The sequence below is a fragment of the Callithrix jacchus genome, chromosome 22 (assembly GCF_049354715.1).
Source record: "Callithrix jacchus isolate 240 chromosome 22, calJac240_pri, whole genome shotgun sequence".
NCBI lineage: Eukaryota > Metazoa > Chordata > Mammalia > Primates > Cebidae > Callithrix > Callithrix jacchus.
In genome coordinates this window covers 29,366,498-29,386,905 of record NC_133523.1, presented here as the reverse complement: position 1 = coordinate 29,386,905, position 20,408 = coordinate 29,366,498, and the positions used below count along the sequence as shown (strand labels likewise).

Sequence of the window (20,408 nt, the reverse complement as noted above, 5' to 3'; positions counted from 1 at the left end):
TTTTAAACAAACATATGGTCACAAGGAAATTTATCACGACTCTGGTCTGTATTAGTAAATGGTAAGAAAACCTTTTACTTCTACAGTGGCAGCTATAAAAATACTTTACATTGATGATATTTCAAAAATACATCAACTGGCTTATGACACCTTCATAACATAATAAGAGAAAAATAGCAAGTTACAAAACAGCACACAGATCCCAATTTTGCAAAACTGTATACAAATGCTTCTGAGTATATATCTGCAGAATATGACGTTTAGACAGCAAGACAGTGTCACTGGTGGGAATTTCAGGATGGGAGTGTATTTTTCTTTCTGTGCATTGTATAAGGTGTTCAGAAAGTACTGTTATCCAAAAATGCATTAATTACTCTCTAATGACTGAGCCAGGTGGCATGGCCTCCCATTACAGATTACTTTTGTTAAACTGTTTCCCTGAATTGCTTTACTAGCCTGCCTGGTAAGAATTAACATGGCTTGTAAATAACATAAATTCTGTCAGATATCCAAAATGGTTGATGGGTATGAAGATTTTCATGTTAACTTTTGAAATCCTGACCATCCCTTAGTTACAAAAGCTATTCAGAAAGCAAGAAGTCGGTAATTAATGCTATTTGATGCATCACTTAGCAAATCTTTACCATTATACAAGTTCTGATTACTTTTCCCACAAAAAAAAAAAAAAAAAAGCAAAAGAGAGAACTTCAGGAATTTGACTAAATTATAAAGAATTAAAAAAATATTGATCCCCCTTTTACTACTTTAATGAAATGAGAAACTCATCCAAGGTAAGGCTGCCTGTTGTGTTAATAGTATACACGATCAGAAAAATTCAAGATATACTAAAATCTGGGGTATGGGTGGGGGACCACTACTCTAGAGAGTCAAAGGATGAGACTGGCAGAACCATAAGTTAATGAACAGACAGCTGATGAAGGCTTCTAATCAAAGTTTTCATCTTTCATCAAATCAAATTACAATTAGAACATCAGGGTACTAGAACCAGTTTCAGTTGTTAGGTCCCACCAAATTTTTACCCTATTGGTGAATGACATTTTAATATGCAGAAATAAAAGCAACCCAAAATGCTACTTCAGTTTAAATCACCTACCAGATGGCAATTTATTTTCCAACTTCACATTTTCTTCTTGGGCTGGAAAGTCCTCAGAAACTTCTGTGGCTTTTATTTCTCTTCTTTGCCGGACGGACATCATGATGTCAGACTTACATGCATTGTTTTCCCAATCACTCCTACAAACATCGAAATAAACACGCTGTCAATGTCAGTGCCTTCTCCCCAACAGACCATGTGCTCATCTATGCTGAAATGCCTTTACTTGTGCCATTTTCCTTGACTACCATGTCCTCCCATCTTTTTTTTTTTTTCTTCCCCCTAAGACAGGGTCTTACTGTCACCCATGCTGGAGTACAGTGGCACCATCATGGCTCACTGTAGCTTCTACTTCCCCAGGCTCAGGTGATCCTCCCACCTCAGCCTCCTGAGTATCTGGACTATAGGCATGTGCCAATAATTACCTAATGATTTTTCTGTAAAGATGGGGTCTCCCTATCTTGATCAGGCTGGTCTCAAACTCCTGGCCTCATACGATCCTCCCACCTTGGCCTCCCAAAGTGCTAGGATTACATGCATGAGCCATTGTGCCCAGCCTGCCCTCAATCTTGCCATCCAAATCTTTGCTGGTCTTCAAAGCTACACTCAAGACACAATTCAAATATTTATTTAACTCAATCACATTTATTCATGAAGTGTGTGCTTTACAGCAGGCCCTGCCAGGAATCAGGAATACAGGTGAACAACACACATGAGCCACTGCTCTCCTTCCAGAACATCCTGAGACATTCCAGTTCCTGCTGATCTTCTCCCTGAGCCACAGCAATTACCATGCAATGCGTCACGTAATTACATAGTTGTATATTATTTTCTACTTCCATAGACGGTAGTAGGTCTTCTGTATCTCCCACAGAACTGGCCACGTGGGAGATACTCCATAGTAAATGTGTTGACAACCGGATTTTGAAGAACTAAAATATTGTTTCGTCTCAGGTACCTGAATTTTAACACCAGTGTTCTATAAAACAATTCACACTGGCAGCTTCAGGAATATGCCTCAGTGGTGATGACTGCGGGGGTGTGCCAATCAGGGCAGCTGCTATCCCAGGGAGCTTTGGTGGGAGTAACCGCGGGGAGCAGGAGCCTGGTTTGGCAGCAGCAGGTGGGAGGCGGGGGAGTGGTGGCAGTGAGTAAGCGGGTTCCAGTCCTCCAGAACATCTTGCTTCACTCCTCTGAATAATGAACAGCCTCTCTTACTAATTATTTCTCAAATATGACTAGTAGCCTGACATGATTGTTTCCACAGTTTATTAATTCCTAAGGGTAAGAAACTTGCTCTACAGAACAAACCAACTAACATTATACAATTCATGTATTCATTCATACAAAAAAAAAAGCAGGAAGCCAGATTTAAGTACTGTGCTTTCAAGCACTGGAAGTAGAGAGTCTGGAACAGAGAGGGAGAAGAGCAGTGTTTAGCAAAGTCCTATAGCCACAGATGGGCTTATCCCCCAAGTGACCTCATCCTAGAGTCCTGCCCTCCCTGAGTGGGAGAGGACTTTGTGAAACAATTCATATATTCCAGCATGTTAAAGCAGAAAAGCAATATATATTTAAGTGCCAGGCACTGCAACAGTCCCATGAACTATGAAACAAAAGTTCCTTCATCAGAGCAAAAGGAGTGCCATCGCCGACAAAGCAAGACTCTGTCTGAAAAATAAATAAATAAATAAAAGGAGTGCCATCGCAAATGACTGAAAAGGGTGGCCGGGTGTGGTGGCCCACGCCTGTAATCCCAGCACTTTGGGAGGCCAAGGCTGGTGGATCACGAAGTCAGGAGTTCAAGACAAGCCTGGCCAAGATAGTGAAACCCCATCTCTATTAAAAAATACAAAAATTATCCAGGCTGGTGGTAGGCGCCTGTAATCCCAGTTACTGGGGAGGCTGAGGCAGAGAACTGTTTGAGCCCAGAAGGCAGAGGTTACAGTGAGCCAAGACCGCACCACTGCACTCCAGATTGGGAGACAGATCGAGAAAATTAAATTAAAAAAAAGGACCAGACGGGATTCTTCATTAATAAGGAAGACTAGTGCTGGCGGGGAAAGACAGCTCATGCCTGTAATCCCAGCATTTTGGGAGGTTGAGGGAGGAGGACCGCTTCAGGCCGAGAGTTTGAGACCGGTCTGAGCAACAGAGTGAGACCCTATCTCTGGAAAATAAATAAATAAATAAATAAATTAGCTGGGTCTGGTGGTGCATGCCTGTGGTCCCAGCTACTCCGGGAGAATCGCTTCAGCCCAGGAGTTCGAGGCTGCAGTGAGCCGTGATCGCGCCATTGCACTCCAGCCTGGCGAGAGATAGACCCCGGCTCTAAAAAATGAGTCTACCGCTTTAGTGCGCATCCCCTGGGCGAGGCAGGCAACGGGTTCCCTTACCTGCGCGCCACGCCCCTGCACACCTGGCGTCCCCATCAGATAGGTCTCCCAGGTCAGGGGCAGCCGGGATGTTCGGGCACGCACCCCAGCTCTCCCAGGACCGCGAGCGGCCGTGAGGGTCGCAGCCCAGGCCCTGCCTCGCCGCGCGGCCGACGGGCAAAAGCCGCTCTGCAAACTTGCTCCCTCGTGAGCCCAGCCCGGCCCGCGTCCCGGCGGACACTAGCGCGCTCCGCCCCTCCCGACGCCCCGACGCCGCGGCCGCGCCCCCCGACTGCGCCACGCGGCGGCTGGAGGGGCTCGGGGCCGTCGCGGTGAGTTCCGCCGGCGCCCGCCCGCCCTCCCGGGGGACCCTCGCCCGCGCGTCCCCGCGCGCCGCCACAGACCTGCGGCCTCAGCCGTCCTCACGCGCTGCTCCGGGCGGGGAAGGAGGCCGGCCGGGCAAGGCTGGGGAGGGACCGCGCCACGGGCCGCAGGGTGCCGCGGGGACTGGAGGGCAGGGCAGCCACTGAGCTTTGTGGAAATGAGGGACTGGGGGGCGTCGACAGTCCCGGGGAGGGGGCGCGCCAGGGAGGCCGGGCCGCTGTGGCCGCGCCCATAGGCTCCGGGGGCTGTTCGTCAGCGCCAGGCCCCGCCTCCTTTCGCGGCGCTCCACCTCGTCTCGTGCGGCCCTGGCCGGAAGGAAGCGGCGCACTTCCGCTTGCCTGGCCCGACTTGTGTCCCATCTGTTCCGGAGAGCTGGTCGTTAGAGCAGCGGTGGTAGGGAGCGGGGTGCACATCCTGTCTTTATGCACGCAGGCGCCGGTCACCCCCAAGCCAGAGCTGGAGATGCGGCTCGGGAGAGGAGAGTTTGGCGGCTCCGAGGAGGGATCGCCTCGAGCCGCAAGTTTCAGAGCAGTGGCTCGGCGATGTCCCCCGGGGTTTGAGATAGGTACGCAGGGATCGGATGCGCAGGGATCGGCAGGGACGATCTGAGGGACGGAAGCAGTCGGGCCACTTGGGCCTGTCCCGCTTCCGGCGTTGCCTGGCCTGGCGCTCCACCTCCGGGTCTTGACAAAGCCCCAGCGCCCGATGGCCACTGACTGGGGCTTGAAGTCCTTTAGCGACTGCCCGCCAGCGTCCCACAGAGAGGGTTTTGCGTCCCCAAAGACGCCCTTCTCCCGAAAATAGGCCCCTCTGTGTTCTCAGTCGGGTATATTTTCTGTCTCCAAACTAGATTGGCAGCCGTCTTTTGAGAGCAGCTACTGACTGTACTTTGTCTCTAGATACCTTGCTTAGTCACACTACGAAAAACACTAGATAGAACCTTTTTAAAAATTAATTTTTAGAGATGAGGCTCTCTGTCGCCCAGGCTGGAGTGCTGCAGCCTCAACCTCATTTTTGTATTATAAGATCACACTTAACGTTTAAAGGATTTTTAAAAGGAATTAGTCTTAAAACAGTTCTACGTGTTTTTAATTATTATTTTGTAGAATGCTTTGATATTGAGAGGGCAACTCACCCTTCATTACACTTCTTTTAACCACGTATTTTAGCAATTTCTGCATATTTATTTGCTCAGATAAACTTTATAACCATTTACCAAGTTCCAAAAGAGAATCCATGGACATTTTTACTAGAACTATATAAAATGTTTAGAAATGTTTCGGAGAAATGAGGTGTGACAATACTGAGTATTTCCTTACAGAACCATGTATGGGAGGGACAGTTTGGTACACTACATAAATTTTTTTCCAACGGTGCTTTCATCCAATTTGGTTGACTTTTCAGGTGTCTTGGTAGAAGTCAAAGCAATGGTCTCCAAACTTCTTTTTTTTTAGACAGTGTTTCACTCTGTTGCCCAGGCTGGAGTGCAGTGGCGCCATCTCAGCTCACTGTAGCCTTGGCCTCCTGGGTTCAAGTGATTCTGATGCCTCAGTCTCCTGAGTAGCAGGGATTAAGGCGTGTGCCACCATGCCTGGCTAATTTTTGTACTTCAAGGTGAGATGAGGCTTCACCATGTTGGCCAGGCTGGTCTCAAGCTCTAAGCCTCAAGTGATCTGCCTGCCTTGGTCTCCCCAAACTGCTGGGATTACAGGCATGAGCCATTGCGCCCAGCCTCTAAACATTAATCAGAAAAAGATTTTGTGTCTTCTCTTTCTGTATACATATAAACATATTTTTTTAAAAAATGAGGCAAGGTCTCACCATGTTTCCCAGGCTGGTCTTCAACTTTTGGGCTCAAGTGATCCTCCAGCCTTGGCCTCCTGATGTGTTGGGATTACAGGCATGAGCTACCACACCCAGCCCATATAAACATTTTTAAACAAAGTGACTACACAGGAAATCCTAGTGTTTTCTGCATGCATCCCATTGGATTGTTTTACGCACTCTCTCTGACTCAGGTCAGAGACCTCAGAGGTGGGCGTGTTGTATATGGCAGTCCTCTGAGATTGGCATGGCACGCGTGGTTCTTAGGGAACCCAGGCCAAGCGCCAGGGATGAGCTTCCTTGACGGTTGCATCATTCCAGTGTCCCACAGCCACTGACATCACACTGGACTCCTCTTTGTCTCCTTTAAAATGTTTGTCAATAGATGGCTGCTTCTCTGTGAGTCTAAATGTGGCAGGCCAGGTCTCACTAACAGGCCTCCATAACAACCATTTCAGTACTGACTGAGTGGTTAAGTTAAATATTAAAAGGTGATAGAGCCAGTGCCCTATACAAAGGCTGGAATGAAACAAAAGTGCACCAGGAGTTTTGCCCGGCCCTTTCCTGGGCCTTGAAGCATGACAAGATGACGAGGAATTCTCAACAGGACCCGTTTGGGATTAGACACGTTTTATTGGGGGTCTGAAGAAACCCCCAAGCCTCCACAAACAAGTTTATTGGGGTCTGAAGGAACTCCCCAAACCTCCATGACTTAGCAGGAAACAAGGATAATCACCCCAGCACCTGGACCCATTTAGAGTAAGTAAATTTACTGAGGCTCCAGAGGAAGGTCTTCAGGACTCAGATATTAGTTATAATGAGAAGTCAATTACTTATATCTTTAGATGAATGGACACTTACAGACATTGCATAGAAGGTATATAAGCCCTGGCAAACTTTATGATTTTGAGTTGGTCTGGGGGTAATTTCTAGGCCTTCTCCCTGTAACCAGCTATAGAAATAAACTCCTTCCTTTCCCAGTTAATCTGCATCTCATTATTGGGCTGTGAAAATAAGAAGCCTGACCTTCGGTTTGGTCCAAGAACATTCAGAAAAAAGCATTATGAAATGTTGTCTGTATTTTTTCTCTGTTTAACTTTATATTAACTAGATTTGTAGTCCTTTAAAATAGTGAAATTATTAGGCAGACTAACCTAGGTGCACAAATCCAAGGATTCTCTAAAATGTAGTTAAAGTTAGCAAAGTATTTACTGAATTTTTGTTTCATTTTCTTTGAAAAATTTATTATTATTGTTATTATTATTTTGAGACAGAGTTTCAATCTTGTCACCCAGGCTGGAGTGCAATGGTATGATCTTGGCTCACTGCAACCTCTACCTCCTGGGTTCAAGCGATTCTCCTACCTTGGCCTCCCAAGTAGCTGGGATTACAGGCATGGACCACCATACCTGGCTAATTTTTTTTTGTATTTTTAATAGAGGGTTTCACCACGTGGGCCAGACTGCTCTCAAACTCCTGACCACGAGTGATACACCCACCTTGGCCTCCAAAGTGCTGGGATTACAGTTATGAGTCACCTTGCCTGGTCGATTTTTAATAGGGGTGGGGTTTCGCTATGTTGCCCAGGTTGGACTGAAACTCCTGGCCTCACGTGAGCCTCCCACCGTGGCATCCCACAGTGCTGGGATCACAGGGGTGAGTCACTGTGCCTGGCCTCGTTTTCTTCTTTAACACCTGCTTCTCTGCTTACCTCTACTTGTCTGTACTTTTTTCATTCCCATGGTTACCACCTACACTTTTTTTCCATTTCCATGGTTAGAATAACTGTTGTGTATTTTTGAATGAGGACATGAATAGGTAAGGTATTCAATTAAAGCAGATGATGATGTTTTATTACATAAGCTTTTGCCACCTGTGATGTTTCTTTAGATGTTAGTCCGAGAATCAGTGTCCTTGGCTGGTCCTTCTGGTTTGTTTCCTTGGACTCCTGTAATATCATTTCCTGCAAAACAGGTATGTACATGTGTCCACAAATCCGAGCAGCCAGGTTTTTCCTACCAATAGATGCCAAGGCATGTTGTCAGGCTTGAGACATTTTTTGTTTTGTTTTGTTTTTTCCTGTTGTAAGCAGGACTTTCAGCCAGAAAAGGATGTGTTTCTAATACTCTTGAATTCAGACATTTTATCATGCCTTAAATTAGGGCTAATCTAGTGCAGGGCTGGATTTTCACTAACACTTATCAAGTGCACCCCACAAACCTTACTTACTGAATCAACCCATGGACAAAGATGAGATAAACCAAAGGATTTCTTATGCATAAAGTCTGTAGGTTTGATTGTAACTGTGCAGGTCCCAAAGCTCTGAGACTGAAACTATCCCAACAGCTAGATGGAGTCTAGCTGTATTGAGTCGATTCTTTACTCAAGTACTTTAGTGGTTCTCCACGTGATGGAGGTAACAAATCCAGCCTCCTCTTACAGATTTTTCCTCACAGCCCTGATGACCTTTTGGATGTTCAGTCAAGATACCAGAAAATAAGGTTTGAAATAGCTTTCTCTCCCTATAACCATCTTTATTCAACCAATTCATTTATATGCAAGGATGAATTCCTTATGGCAATATGACCCCCCCCCCCGACCCCCGCCCCCTGCCCCCAGCCAGCGGGGAAAAACTGATCTCTGGGATTCAAAAAATTACTCTTTTGGCTGGGCGCGGTGGCTCAAGCCTGTAATCTCAGCACTTTGGGAAGCCGAGGCGGGTGAATCACGAGGTCAAGAGATCAAGACCATCCTGGTCAACATGGTGAAACCCCGTCTCTACTAAAAATACAAAAAATTAGCTGGACATGGTGGCGCATGCCTGTAATCCCAGCTACTCAGGAGGCTGAGGCAGGAGAATTGCCTGAACCCAGGAGGCGGAGGTGGCGGTGAGCCGAGATCATGCCATTGCACTCCAGCCTGGGTAACTAGAGCAAAACTCCCGTCTAAAAAAAAAAAAAAAATTACTCTTTTTATGTATAAAGCACAGATACACAGACTTGGCATGGTGGCTCACACCTGTAATCCCAGCACTTTCGGAGGCCAAGGCGGGCAGATCACCTGAGGTCAGGAGTTAAGAGACCAGCCTGGCCAACATGGCAAAAGCCCGTCTCTACTAAAAATACAAAAATTATCCAGGTGTGGTGGCACACACCTGTAGACTCAACTACTCAGGAGGCTGAAGCAGAAGGGTCACTTAAGCCTGGAGGCAGAGGTCGCAGTGAGCCAAGATCACGCCACTGCACTACAGCTTGAGTGACAGAGCGAGACTCTAGTTGCAACAAAAACAAAAAGGCCTGTAGATATACTTACAGTATCTAGACAGATAAACTGTACAGTACTTTTGTGTCATGGATGGGGAAAATTAATTGGAACAACCCTCTCAAAGGGCTTCATAGGAGGGTGGTAATGAAATAAAGGTGGAAACACCGATGTAGACTAGGTTTGGGTGGTTGGATCCTTGCAGAATCCGGGTGGTTTACTTTTCTCTTTAATGTATTTCTCTATATGTAAACGGTGGGGGCAGACTGAAAATAAGAGCTGAGGGTTCAGTATTGACCCAAAAGACAGTGGCTGAAATGACATTTATTTCTGTCACATAAGTAGTCCAGTTCCATAATGCCAGGGACCCAGGGTCCTGCCAACAAAAATGTCACGTGTGTGTGTGTGTGTTTTTCTTTTGTGGTAAAATACATAAAATTTATCTTAATTTTTTTTTTTTTTTTGAGACAGGGTCTTGATCTGTTGCCCAGGCTGGAGTACAGTGGCGTGATCTCAGCTCACTGCAGCCTCCACGTCCTGGATAAATTTTCAAGTGATTTCGTGCCTCAGCAGTTTCCATGCCTCACCTCCTGAGTAGCTAGGACTACAGCACCCACCACCATGCCTGGCTAACTTTTGTATTTTTAGTAGAGATGGGCTTTCACCATGTTGGCCAGGCTGGTCTCAAACTCCTGAGTGGTCTACCCCCTTCGGCCTCCCAAAATGCTGGGATTGCCACTGCGCCTGACCGATCTGAACTATTCCTAAATGTACAGTTCAGTGGTATTACATTCATAATATTGTGCTACCATCACCACCATATACTTCCAAAACTCTTCATCTTATAAGATTGAAACTCTGTGCCCATTAAACCACCATACTGTTTCCACAGTGATTGCACCATTTTTACACTCTCACCAATGGGTGCACAAGGGTACCAATTTCTCCACGTCTTTACCAACACTTCAGTATTTTCCGCTTTTATTTTTTGATAGTAGCCATCCTAATGGGTGTGAGGTGGTATCTCATTGCAGTTTTGATTTCCATTTTCCTAATGACTAGTGATGTTGAGCATCTTTCCATGTACTTGTTGGCCATTTGTATATCTGCTTTAGAGAAATGTCGATTCAAGTCCTTTGCCCATGTTTGAATTGGGTTTTGTTGTTGAGTTTTAGAAGCTCTGTCTTGTGCTTGTTCTCATAGTGAGTGATCATAACATTGACATAACAGGTGGCAGAACAGAGAAAGAAGGGGAGGTGGAACTCCCCTTAATTTTAAGGGCACACCCAGAAGTTTTTTTCATTTCTTTTGGGGTAACTTGCTGATGTATTCTATTGTTTTCTGAAACAAAACAATTTTATATTTGTATTACAATATGCTTAGAGAAAATATAGCCATCAAATACAGTGAATGTTTCAAGGACAACTGGTATATTTTCTCAACCAGCTTTGAACTCTGTGATCCTAGATTCATTTAGTCTCTTTTTAAAAAAAAATGTATTTTTTATTTATTTTAGAGGTAGTATCTCACTCTGTTGCCCAGGCTGGAGTGCAGTGGTGCAATCACAGCTCATTACAGTCTCAAGTGATCTTCCCACCTCAGCCTCCCAAAGCTGTGACTACACCTGGCTATTTTTTTTTTTTTAATTTTTATTTTTGTAGAGGTGGGGTTTCACCATATTGCCCAGGCTGGTATCAAACTCTTGGCCTCAAGCAATCCTCCTGCCTTGGCCTCCCAAAGTGCTGGGATTACAGGGAGCCACCATACTCAGCCTGATGTCTTCTTGAATTTCAGAAACACTTAAGGTACGTAATACAATGTATAGGTGCAGCTGGTGTGCCTGTTTACAGTAGACAGGTGTTACTGTTTTAGGGTTTTAATTAGCGATTATGCCCTTTGTATCTCACGTTCCTACGTATTCTTTTTAGTTTTATAAGGTATAACCTAGTTAGGAATATGGCTATGAAGCTCTTGTTCCACTTTATCTTTTTTGTTGAGACAGAATCTCACTCCAGTGAGATTCCCTCTCTCTCGCCCAGGCTGGAGTGCAGTGGTACAATCTTGGCTGACTGCAACCTACGCCCCCTGAGTTTAAGCAATTCTCCTGCCTCTGTCTCCCAAGTAGCTGGGATTACAGGCGCCCACCACCATGCCTGGCTAATTTTTATATTTTTAGTAGGGATGGGGTTTCACGCCAGCCAGACTGGTCTCAAACTCCTGACCTCAAATGATCCACCTGCCTTGTCCTCCCAAAGTGCTGGAATTACAGGCATGAGCCACCACACCGTGCCTTGTTCCACTTCATCTTTCAACAGTAAATTTCATCCACGGATTATGGTTAAAGATGAGTGCTGATTTGGTTTTATTTTTTGCCACTTTTGCTGTTTTTCTACCTGATCACAAGGCCACTGGACTGAAGTAGAAAGCTATTCCCTGGGCCTGCAGGATGGCATCTGACGTGAAGAGGCTAGCATCTGGACTGGTTTGCAGGTATACCTTTTTCATTTTTATTTTTTGAGATGGGGGAGTTTAGCTCTTGTTGCTCAGGCTGGAGTGCTCGAGGTCTTGGTATCTCACCATTGCACTTGGTATCTCACTGCAACCTCCACCTCCTGGGTTCAAGTGATTCTCTTGGCTCAGCCTTCTGAGTAGCTGGCATTACAAGTGCCACCACGCCTGGCAATTCCTCAAAGATCTACAACCAGAAATACCATTTGATGCAGCAGTTCCATTATTGGGTATATACCCAGTGGTAGATCAGTCATTCTGTTAAGAAGATACATGCATGCCTATATTCGCTGCAGCACTATTCACAATAGCAGAGACATGGAATCAACCCAAATGTCCATCAGTGATAGACTGGTAAAGAAAATGTGGTACAGACACACCATGGAATACTATGCAGAAATAAAAAGGAATGAGATCATGTCTTTTGCAGGGACATGGATGGAGCTGGAAGCCATTATCCTCAGGAAACTAATGCAGGCACAGAAAACCAAACACATGTTCTCACTTATAAGTGGGAGCTGAACAATGAGAACACAGACACCGGGAGGGGAACAACACACACTGGGGCCTGTCTTGGGGCGGAGTGAGGGGAGAGGGAGCACCAGGATAAATAGCTAATGCATGCTGGGCTCAATACCTAGGTGATGGGTTGATAGGTACAGCAAACCACCATGGCACATGTTTACCTATGCAACAAACTTGCACATGTACCCTGGAACTTAAAAATTTTAAAAAAAACCCACTCAGACAGTATACTGGAGCCTTTGTCTGCATTTGCAGGCTGAGCCAGGGTTGCTCCAGGTGGTCCCAAATGCTGAAGAGCCTCATGTTAGAGTTTTTCACCTTTGTGGTGGAACTGTGATGGACTCCAGTATCATCATTCCAGGGAGGAACTGCTGCACCAACTGTGTTCTCAGGCTTCATGTGGCGAAGGGCTTTAGAAATGCAGATAGCCGTGAAACTGCTGGTTTCCTACCACTGTTTATTTCAGCATAACTATTTTTTGTGGAATGCTAGCTCTAGAGGAACAGAAATAAATACAGCTCAAGCTTTGAACTATATCCTGCCGTACTTTTTCTCATGAGCCTGAAATAGAATTTTCTAACACCGTTTGTGGTTGGAAATACTGAATTTAAATGGGACTGCAGATATAAACAAAAAGAACAAGATGTGGATTGACGTGCCTATTTCAGTAAAACACAGCCACACTATTTCTAAAATATGGATACTAAAATTAATAAGATGACAAGTAGAAAAAAAATTGGAGATGTGCATAGTAGTGACAATAAGCCTTTAAATAGCACTAGTAGGTGCTAATACAAGTCCTGAAAAATGAATGTTTTATTTTATTGAGGGTCTGTTCAGGTCCAGCTTTCCACTGTGTATACATTTAAGATAATATACTTTCTCATTTTAAAACGATACTTATTACGGATCAATCCATGGCAATAACATGGGTAATTATAAATATTCTTTTTGTTTTTCCTTTTAACAAAGTACCAAGCTGAGAAATCCGCAAGGTGAAATAGCCGGGTCTGAGCTCATGGCTGAGGATTCATGATTTTCTGATTTGTGTAATTATTTATTATTATTGAGACAGTTTCACTCTGTCACCCAGGTTGGAGTGCAGTAGCGTGATCTTGGCTCACTGCAACCTCTGCCTCCCAGGTTCAAGTGATCCTCCAGGCTCAGCCTCCCGTGTAGCTGGGATTACAAGTGTGTGCCACTACAGCTGGCTAATTTTTGTACTTTAAGAGATGTGGTTTCACCATGTTGGCCAGGCTGGTCTCGAACTCTTGACCTAAGCCATCTGCCTGCCTCAGCCTCCCAAAATTGGGATTACAGCTGGGATTACAGGTGTGAGCCACTGTGTCCGGTGGAAAAAAAATTTTTTAAGTTGTTTTTTTACATCTACCTAAGAGGTAGAATCATTTTAAAACAAACACCCCATTTACCTAGAAGTGTCTGTTTTATATGCATTTTTACAAATTATTACAAAATGGCACCTTTTCTATCTGGATTAAGTAACACAACTGGTGTAAATCTGGTTAAGGAGCAAAAAGCCACCAACATGTGACATGATTCTGTTATATGGCAGTAATAATTTATATTAGATGCCCGATATTAAACTTTTTAATTCAAAGGAAAACCTTCTTACCTACATAATCTACTTTGGTAAGGCAAACAATTTAAACTAATTACCCATTATTGGAAAAAAAATCAGGAGATTAAAGAAACTAAAGCTGTCATAATCTTATAAACACTTCTTAGTTCAAATAAAACTAAGAACAGTATAGTTATTAATGTGCCACTAGAAAAACGAGGTCTATAGTTTTCTAACACAGCATGCAAACTGGATTGTGCTGCACAGATACGTAGGCCTTTGAAAACGGTTTCAGCATCTTATGCTCTGCTGATTTGGATTCTGAGATATAGACCAAAACACACTACCTAAGTCAGTCTATCGTATGGCACCAATCAGAAACTTCTCTATGAATTTACAGGGCCAAAAACGTTCTCATTTCCCATCTTCGCTGATTGACTTGGAAGAAATCTATGTAGAGGAGTATGAATTTTTTCTTAGCTCTGCCAGTTTAATCAACAGCTCTAAACCAAAGCCAACTACCACCTCCTCCCTACCTTTGAAGTTCGCTTTGGAGTCGCACATGCTATTCATGATAAAGAGGCGCATTGAAGACTCTTTTCTTTATATCCGGGATTATTCAAGTCAATTGTCACCCCAGCCGAGTGGATTAGTCACTGGGGTTACCTTGCACCACGGTTACACTTGCAGGCCGTGTGCTATAGTCCCACAGTACTGAAAGGGTGAAGCCGTGGGGCCAACATTGACATCGTAAAGTTGTCAGGAGACAAATGAGACTTTATAGCTGCATTTTGACTTATTATTTAATTATGCATTGCTATTTTAAACAAATTGTGTTTGGTTTTAAATATCAGAGATGAAATAGGTTAAAGTCATAAAATATGGCTAAGATCTGTAGACAGGTAGACTATAAAAATTACAAAGGAAGAAACAAACTACTTTAGTTATAAAGCACTACTATAAAAAGCTTTCTTTGTAAAAAGCCGTTTGCTTTCTGGTAGCTCTAGATCACAAATTATATCGTGGTTCTAGTTCAGAGGTCTAGTCAGCAAATGTTTTCTATCAAATAGGTGGTAAATCAGGCTTTGTGGGCCATACAATCTCTGTCGCAATTACTCAGCACTGCTGTTGTCCCTTGAAAACAGCCATACATGAAATGTATACACACGGGCTTGGCTGTGTGCTAATAAAGTTTATTTGCCAAAACGGGTGGCAGGCTGGCTTTGAAGAGAGGGCCTTAGTTTGCTAATCTCTCTTCTGTGCCAGTGCTGTCCAGTAGAAATACATTGTAGGGTGGGCTCGGTGGCTCACGCCTGTAATCTGAGTACTTTGGGAGGACGAGGCCAGCGGATTACCTGAGGTTGGGCGTTCGAGACTAGCCTGACTAACATGGAGAAACCCTGTCTCTACTAAAAATATAAAATTAGCCTGGCATGGTGGCACATGCCTGTAATCTCAGCTACTCGGGAGGTTGAGGCAGCAGAATCTCTTGAAACTGGGAGTTGGAGGCTGCAGTGAGCTAAGATCATGCCATTGCACTCCAGCCTGGTCAACAAGAGTAAAACTCCATCTCAAAAAAAAACAACAACAACAACAATGTAAGCCACATGTCAATTAAAATGGTCTGGTAGATACATTAAAAAAACAAGTAAAACTAATTTCAACATGTAATCGATATAAAAAAAACTATTAATACAATTCCTTTTTGTATTAAGTCTTTGTAACTGCTATGTATTTTACACTTAGAGCATATTATAGTGGCTACCACACTAGACCGTATGTTCTAGAGCTTCCATGCTAGGATTTCTCTAATTTGGAGGTTAGTGACACATTTCAGATTGGGTTCTTGAAAGACAGGGGATATGATTAATGTGTCCCTGGGAAGCATGGGATGAAATATTTTGGCCTTGGTCACTTTCAACTGAAGTGCCCCAGGATCCTAGGGCACAAATTGATAACCAGACCCACAATACAGTCAGATGATGTTAGCCTCAATTGTCAGTGCAACAGATGTGACATCAACAGCTATCTGTATAGACTACAAAATTATCAAGGTGTGAACACATCACTGTAGTTTTTGGCCTTCACTAAAGAATGCTAATTGTCAATAGCAGAACTAGTCTTTAGCACTCTGACTACATCAAGAATTGAAAGCATATAAGCGTGTCACATTTGGAAGAGAAACTGAACTGGTTAGCAAGGAAAAAACCTTTGAAATTATGCTGAATTTTTAAAATGACTTAAAAAGCTAAATGCCTTTTCAATTTATCTTCGTCTAATCTAATGCTAGTCAGCAACAGATATCAAGACAGCCTTCGTTTAATCCTTGGGAAGCTTTTAATTATTTAAATGCGACTTTCTAAGCAATAAAGTCATCATTTCCAGGAAAAGAATGGACACAACTTGTGGTTAATAAAAGTTAGAGGCAATTTTTTTAACAAAAAATTTATTACCAAAATACAATATTAAAGTCAATACATGACAAACTCCTGTAAAGCAAAATAAATTATTCTAACATTGTACAGTATTTCCAAAGGTAGTTAAAGAAGCACTACAGACCTTGCCTCACTGTTCTGAACAGATGAACTGTTCTACCATGAACACAATCCTAGAGTTTCAGCTTTAAGGCATGCAGCTCAATGTGCAGGATAATTTTACAAAATGCAAATCATCCTATTTTAATAAGATACAGTGTCAGAATTAACTGTAGTCTTTACATGTCAGTATTCCAGAAATTTTTATACTTTGGCTATAGAAGCAATGCCATAGTGTTACACAATACTTATTTCTTAAAAAAATACATGTATTCATGTCCGTGAATATCAAACACACATTTCTATTAAATATATTTTATCGAATATTACTTAGAGCACCTTGCTGTACAATTTAAAAAGATTAAATAAGTGTCTATGAAAACTAAAAATACAGTAAGTCTCAACAGAAAAGCCTGCTTGCCTTTGTCAAGCCAATTACAGCACGGAAAGGTGCAATGTAAACATGGATGCCCACCATTTGCTTTGTGAGAAAAAAATCAGAAAATAATTACGAAGCCACCAGCAGCCACCTTCAACAGGAAGAAAGATCCAGAGCAAAGGCTTGGGTCGGTGTCACGACATTGCACTATCTGGCCAACGAACTTGGACTACCAATCACATAGAATATTAGCGTGATACTGTTGGAACACTGGGACACCTACCGTATTCTGGATGATTAGAGAAAGGGAGAAAATGATAGAGCCCTGAAAAGTATTCTTTATAATGATCAGAATGCATCATCTTCCCCCTCCCCACCTTTGTCATATACAGTTTCTTTTCAAAGCTATTTTCACTGTCACATCTAAGTGTTCAGAGCAGAAAACAAATACTATCAGCTTTGTCTAATAAGGTGTCTAATACCAATAAATGTTATTCCTATGAAGTAATTCTTATTGAATTTTTTTTTTTTTTGGAAACAGGACCTCATTCTGTCACCCTGATTTGAGTGCAATGGTGCTATTACGGCTCACTGCAAGCTTCCACCTCCCAGGCTCAAGTGATCCTCCCACCTTAACCTCCCAAGTAGCTGGGACTACAGGCACGTGTCACCAATGCCTGGCTAATTTTTGATTTCTTGTAGAGATGGGGTCTCCCCATGTTGCCTAGGCTGGTCTTTTTTCTTGTTTGTTTGAGACAGAGTTTCGCTCTTGTGGCCCAGGCTGTAGTGCAATGGTGTGATCTCGGCTCACTGCAACCTCCACCTCCCAGGTTCAAGCAATTCTCCTGTCTCAGCCTCCTGAGTAGGTGGGATTACAGGTGCCTGCGAACACGCCCAGCTAATTTTTGTATTTTTTAGTAGAAACGAGGTTTCACCACGTTGGCCAGGCTGGTCCTGAACTCCTGACCGGAATCCACCCACCTTGGCCTCCCAAAGTACTGGGATTACAGACGTGAGCCACCATGCATGGCCTGCCCAGGCTGGTCTTAAAACTTCTGGACTCAAGCAGTGCTCCAGCCTTGGCCTTCTAAAGTGTTGTGATTTACAGGTGTGATGCCCAGGCTACTACTGATTATTTTAATAGCTATCTCTTTTACAGTTATAATTGCATAATCTTCATTATTACTTTTAGAAAACTCAATTATTCTTAGTAGACACATTGTTAACTTAAGGCTTGCCACAGAATGTTAATGGGAATGTACAGAACCTTGATACACGCTTTCTCTTATTGGCCAGGACAGTGCTTTAAAGGACGATTCTAAGGCCAGAATCAGATGAAACTTGAAAGGCTCTGAACTTCTGGGTTATTTTTCCCCATGAGGTGGGGAAATTTTAAATCCATGATTCCAAGTGGAAAATCTAAGTAACAATCAATGCAATTAGTTTAAAGAAATAAAGTAATTTAAAAATTTACGTCATTGAAATTTTGGGGATTCTTTTCAGTATTAATATTTTCCAAATATTATACAAAACTAAAGCCAAGGAAATTTTATAAAACAAAATTCTTCTAAGGTTGTTAATTTCAGAATAACAGATTTTTATAACAAAATACTGAGTCATTGTACCAGCAATGATAAAACTGACTTACAATGAGTGGCAACAGTAATAATAATGGAACTATTTTAAATGTTTTATTTGAATTTAAAATTAAAATGTTTCAATTCTGAAAAAGGAGAAAATGAATATAAGTCCACATACAGTGGATTTGGGGAATATAATTTAGTATATATAAATCCATTTCATATTTTTAAAAACCACATACCAGAAATGGATTAACTTTCATAAATAAATTAAAGCTATCTAAATAAAAAAGCTGCAAAGCTACAATCATTTATGTTTGTTTAAATATCACCAAAATGAGATGAGAAAAAAAAAAAAAAACCCAACAAATCAGACAATGTTTCAAGATGCCTGGCCCCACTTACATATTAATCCAATCATACCTGGACTTTAGGAACAGAATTCTTCCCTAAAACATGCCTACAGAGTATCCCATTCGAAAACCTGTTTTCAGTGTTCAAAGCTGATCGGTCACAGCCTCGTCTCAGGTGTTAGAAATCAATATTCAGATATTCGGAAATAGCACCGTGAGGATGGTGCACAGAAGAGTGCACCGGCCTTTTCACCTGTAAGCAGAATTTACTTTCAAAACAATGCATAAATAAGTAATCAGAACTACAAAAACAAAAACACCCTGTTTTCTTCACTCTTGGAAATAATTAAAATATAAAATGTGTAATTAGTAAGACTACATCTATTTGATGGTGAGTTTTAATGCTAAAGCACTTTGCATTGGTTTTCCGTATGTCCGATCACACTCTAACAAAATAAGAATTTTCCAGATAGGAGGAATCCTATAGACTTGCCAAATGCTGTTATTAAAATTTTTACAAACCTGAATTTTTGCTATATTTTAGTCACATTTGGATATATTCCACTTCTGCTAAATATAAGTAAATTAATATATCCCAGGAAGGAAAAGCTCAACACAGCAGTACTTATTTTCAGAAGCTTCTAAATTTCACCCCTCATCCCTTAAGGGATTTTTGGAAATAGTTCAAACTATTTCCAATATCCAATGATTAAATGTAAATTTTCATACATTGTTTCACACACTTTCAGATAACAAGCATGGTCTCATTTACCAGAGAGTATTAGAAGGTCTATGTACTACTGAGAAAGTATGCAAAGTTCTGACAGACACTGAAAAGAGCCTCTGAGAACACTCAAGACAATTTAGCATTACTATAAATTGAGATCTGGTTTGAGTCTGGTGGGAATTCACCTGTTTCCTCATTTGCCCGCAAAAAGTCACAGTAAGTTTAAGACAATACTTTACTTCTTAAATGCCTATTTACAATCTAGTTTTGAATTTAGAGGTCTGTCTGCTTTTCTTTCTTTAGTAAGGAGTAAAGGAACATATCCTAGATTAAGTAAATTTCTACCAATTTAGGGATTTCAGTAGATCATTTCAAAGCCCTCTAATTATGTTTCATTGTTGACTTTGTTGGTGACACTGAAAAAAACCCCTCCCAGAACTGTCTCCCATTTCTCACTGGAGTCTGCATGTCAGAAGTGAGAAGAAAACTAAGTTCTGCTTAAGACTGTGACACTTTATGACTTTTAGAATAGTTCCTGAAAAGCTCTTGCTTAACTCTTTTGCTTGCATTTCTATACTATATAAGCTTTTATTAATAAATACACTCAACACTAAGAAGGGGTAAAAAGGGTTAATATTGTATTATACCTCTGCTTCCTCTTCGACCCACTCCCCCTCACTCAAAATACTTAAATATCATTACTGCTCGTCCATTTGGAATTCCTTTTATTACAGGTTTGGTTCCAAAGTCACAGCTGTCACTTCCTCAAAAATCACATCAACGATTTCTTCTGTGGCTAGGTTGTTTGAAGCGCAAAGATGAAACTGGTGAAGGAATCCTCTTCTGCTTTCCTGTTCGAGTCATTATTCCATCTAATTTGTATTTAGAGCTGCGTTGTGGTCCTTATTCAGGATGATGTTCACAATTTCACCCTCATGCTCTTTCATATGATCCAAGAGGTTTTCTTTGCTGGTTGATTCAAAACCACAAATACAACAGCAGAATAGTAAAACACAGTACTCCATACCAGGAGGGGCCAGACTGGAGATTTTTTCTAAACTATATGAGGTATTACTTGTAGGGCTCAGTTTCTCATTCTCGTTGGAACCCAGAACTTCACTGGGAGTCTGGGAAATCAGTTCTGAAGATGACAATGCATTTTCTGAACTTCCAGTGATGGGATCTGTGCTCTCTTCACTGTTCTTTAATTGAGTCTTTCCAGGGGATTTCCCTAGAACTCTTAAAAACAAAACAAACACACCACA

The 20,408-nt window shown here is 42.4% G+C and overlaps 3 protein-coding genes across 5 annotated transcripts in view; 1 reads left to right on the top strand and 2 right to left on the bottom strand.

Moving 5' to 3' along the window:
- Positions 1 to 4,040, bottom strand: part of DPY19L3 (dpy-19 like C-mannosyltransferase 3) — a 74,740-nt gene extending 70,700 nt beyond the window's left edge. The window contains exons 1-2 of one of the 2 annotated variants that reach the window (XM_002761978.8): positions 3,511 to 4,040; positions 1,115 to 1,254 (exon numbers count right to left, since the gene is read on the bottom strand). In XM_002761978.8, coding sequence (XP_002762024.1) covers positions 1,115 to 1,217 — 103 coding nt within the window. In that variant the 5' untranslated portion in view covers positions 1,218 to 1,254; positions 3,511 to 4,040. The remainder of the gene's footprint in view (positions 1 to 1,114; positions 1,255 to 3,510) is intronic. The other variant, XM_008987673.5, reaches the window with a different exon arrangement.
- LOC144580765 (uncharacterized) lies at positions 1,232 to 17,956 on the top strand. Its single transcript, XM_078359602.1, has 7 exons — positions 1,232 to 1,289; positions 2,118 to 2,237; positions 3,827 to 4,438; positions 7,588 to 7,671; positions 10,620 to 10,763; positions 11,363 to 11,448; positions 17,025 to 17,956. Exons 1-5 carry the CDS (start codon positions 1,232 to 1,234, stop codon positions 10,760 to 10,762), a joined length of 1,017 nt encoding a protein of 338 aa, XP_078215728.1. The 3' UTR covers position 10,763; positions 11,363 to 11,448; positions 17,025 to 17,956.
- ZNF507 (zinc finger protein 507) overlaps positions 17,169 to 20,408 on the bottom strand; it is a 39,313-nt gene continuing 36,073 nt past the window's right edge. For both annotated transcript variants that reach the window (XM_002761977.6, XM_002761976.6), the window contains one exon: positions 17,169 to 20,382. In XM_002761977.6, the coding sequence (XP_002762023.1) occupies positions 20,016 to 20,382 (367 nt within the window). In that variant the 3' untranslated portion in view covers positions 17,169 to 20,015. The remainder of the gene's footprint in view (positions 20,383 to 20,408) is intronic.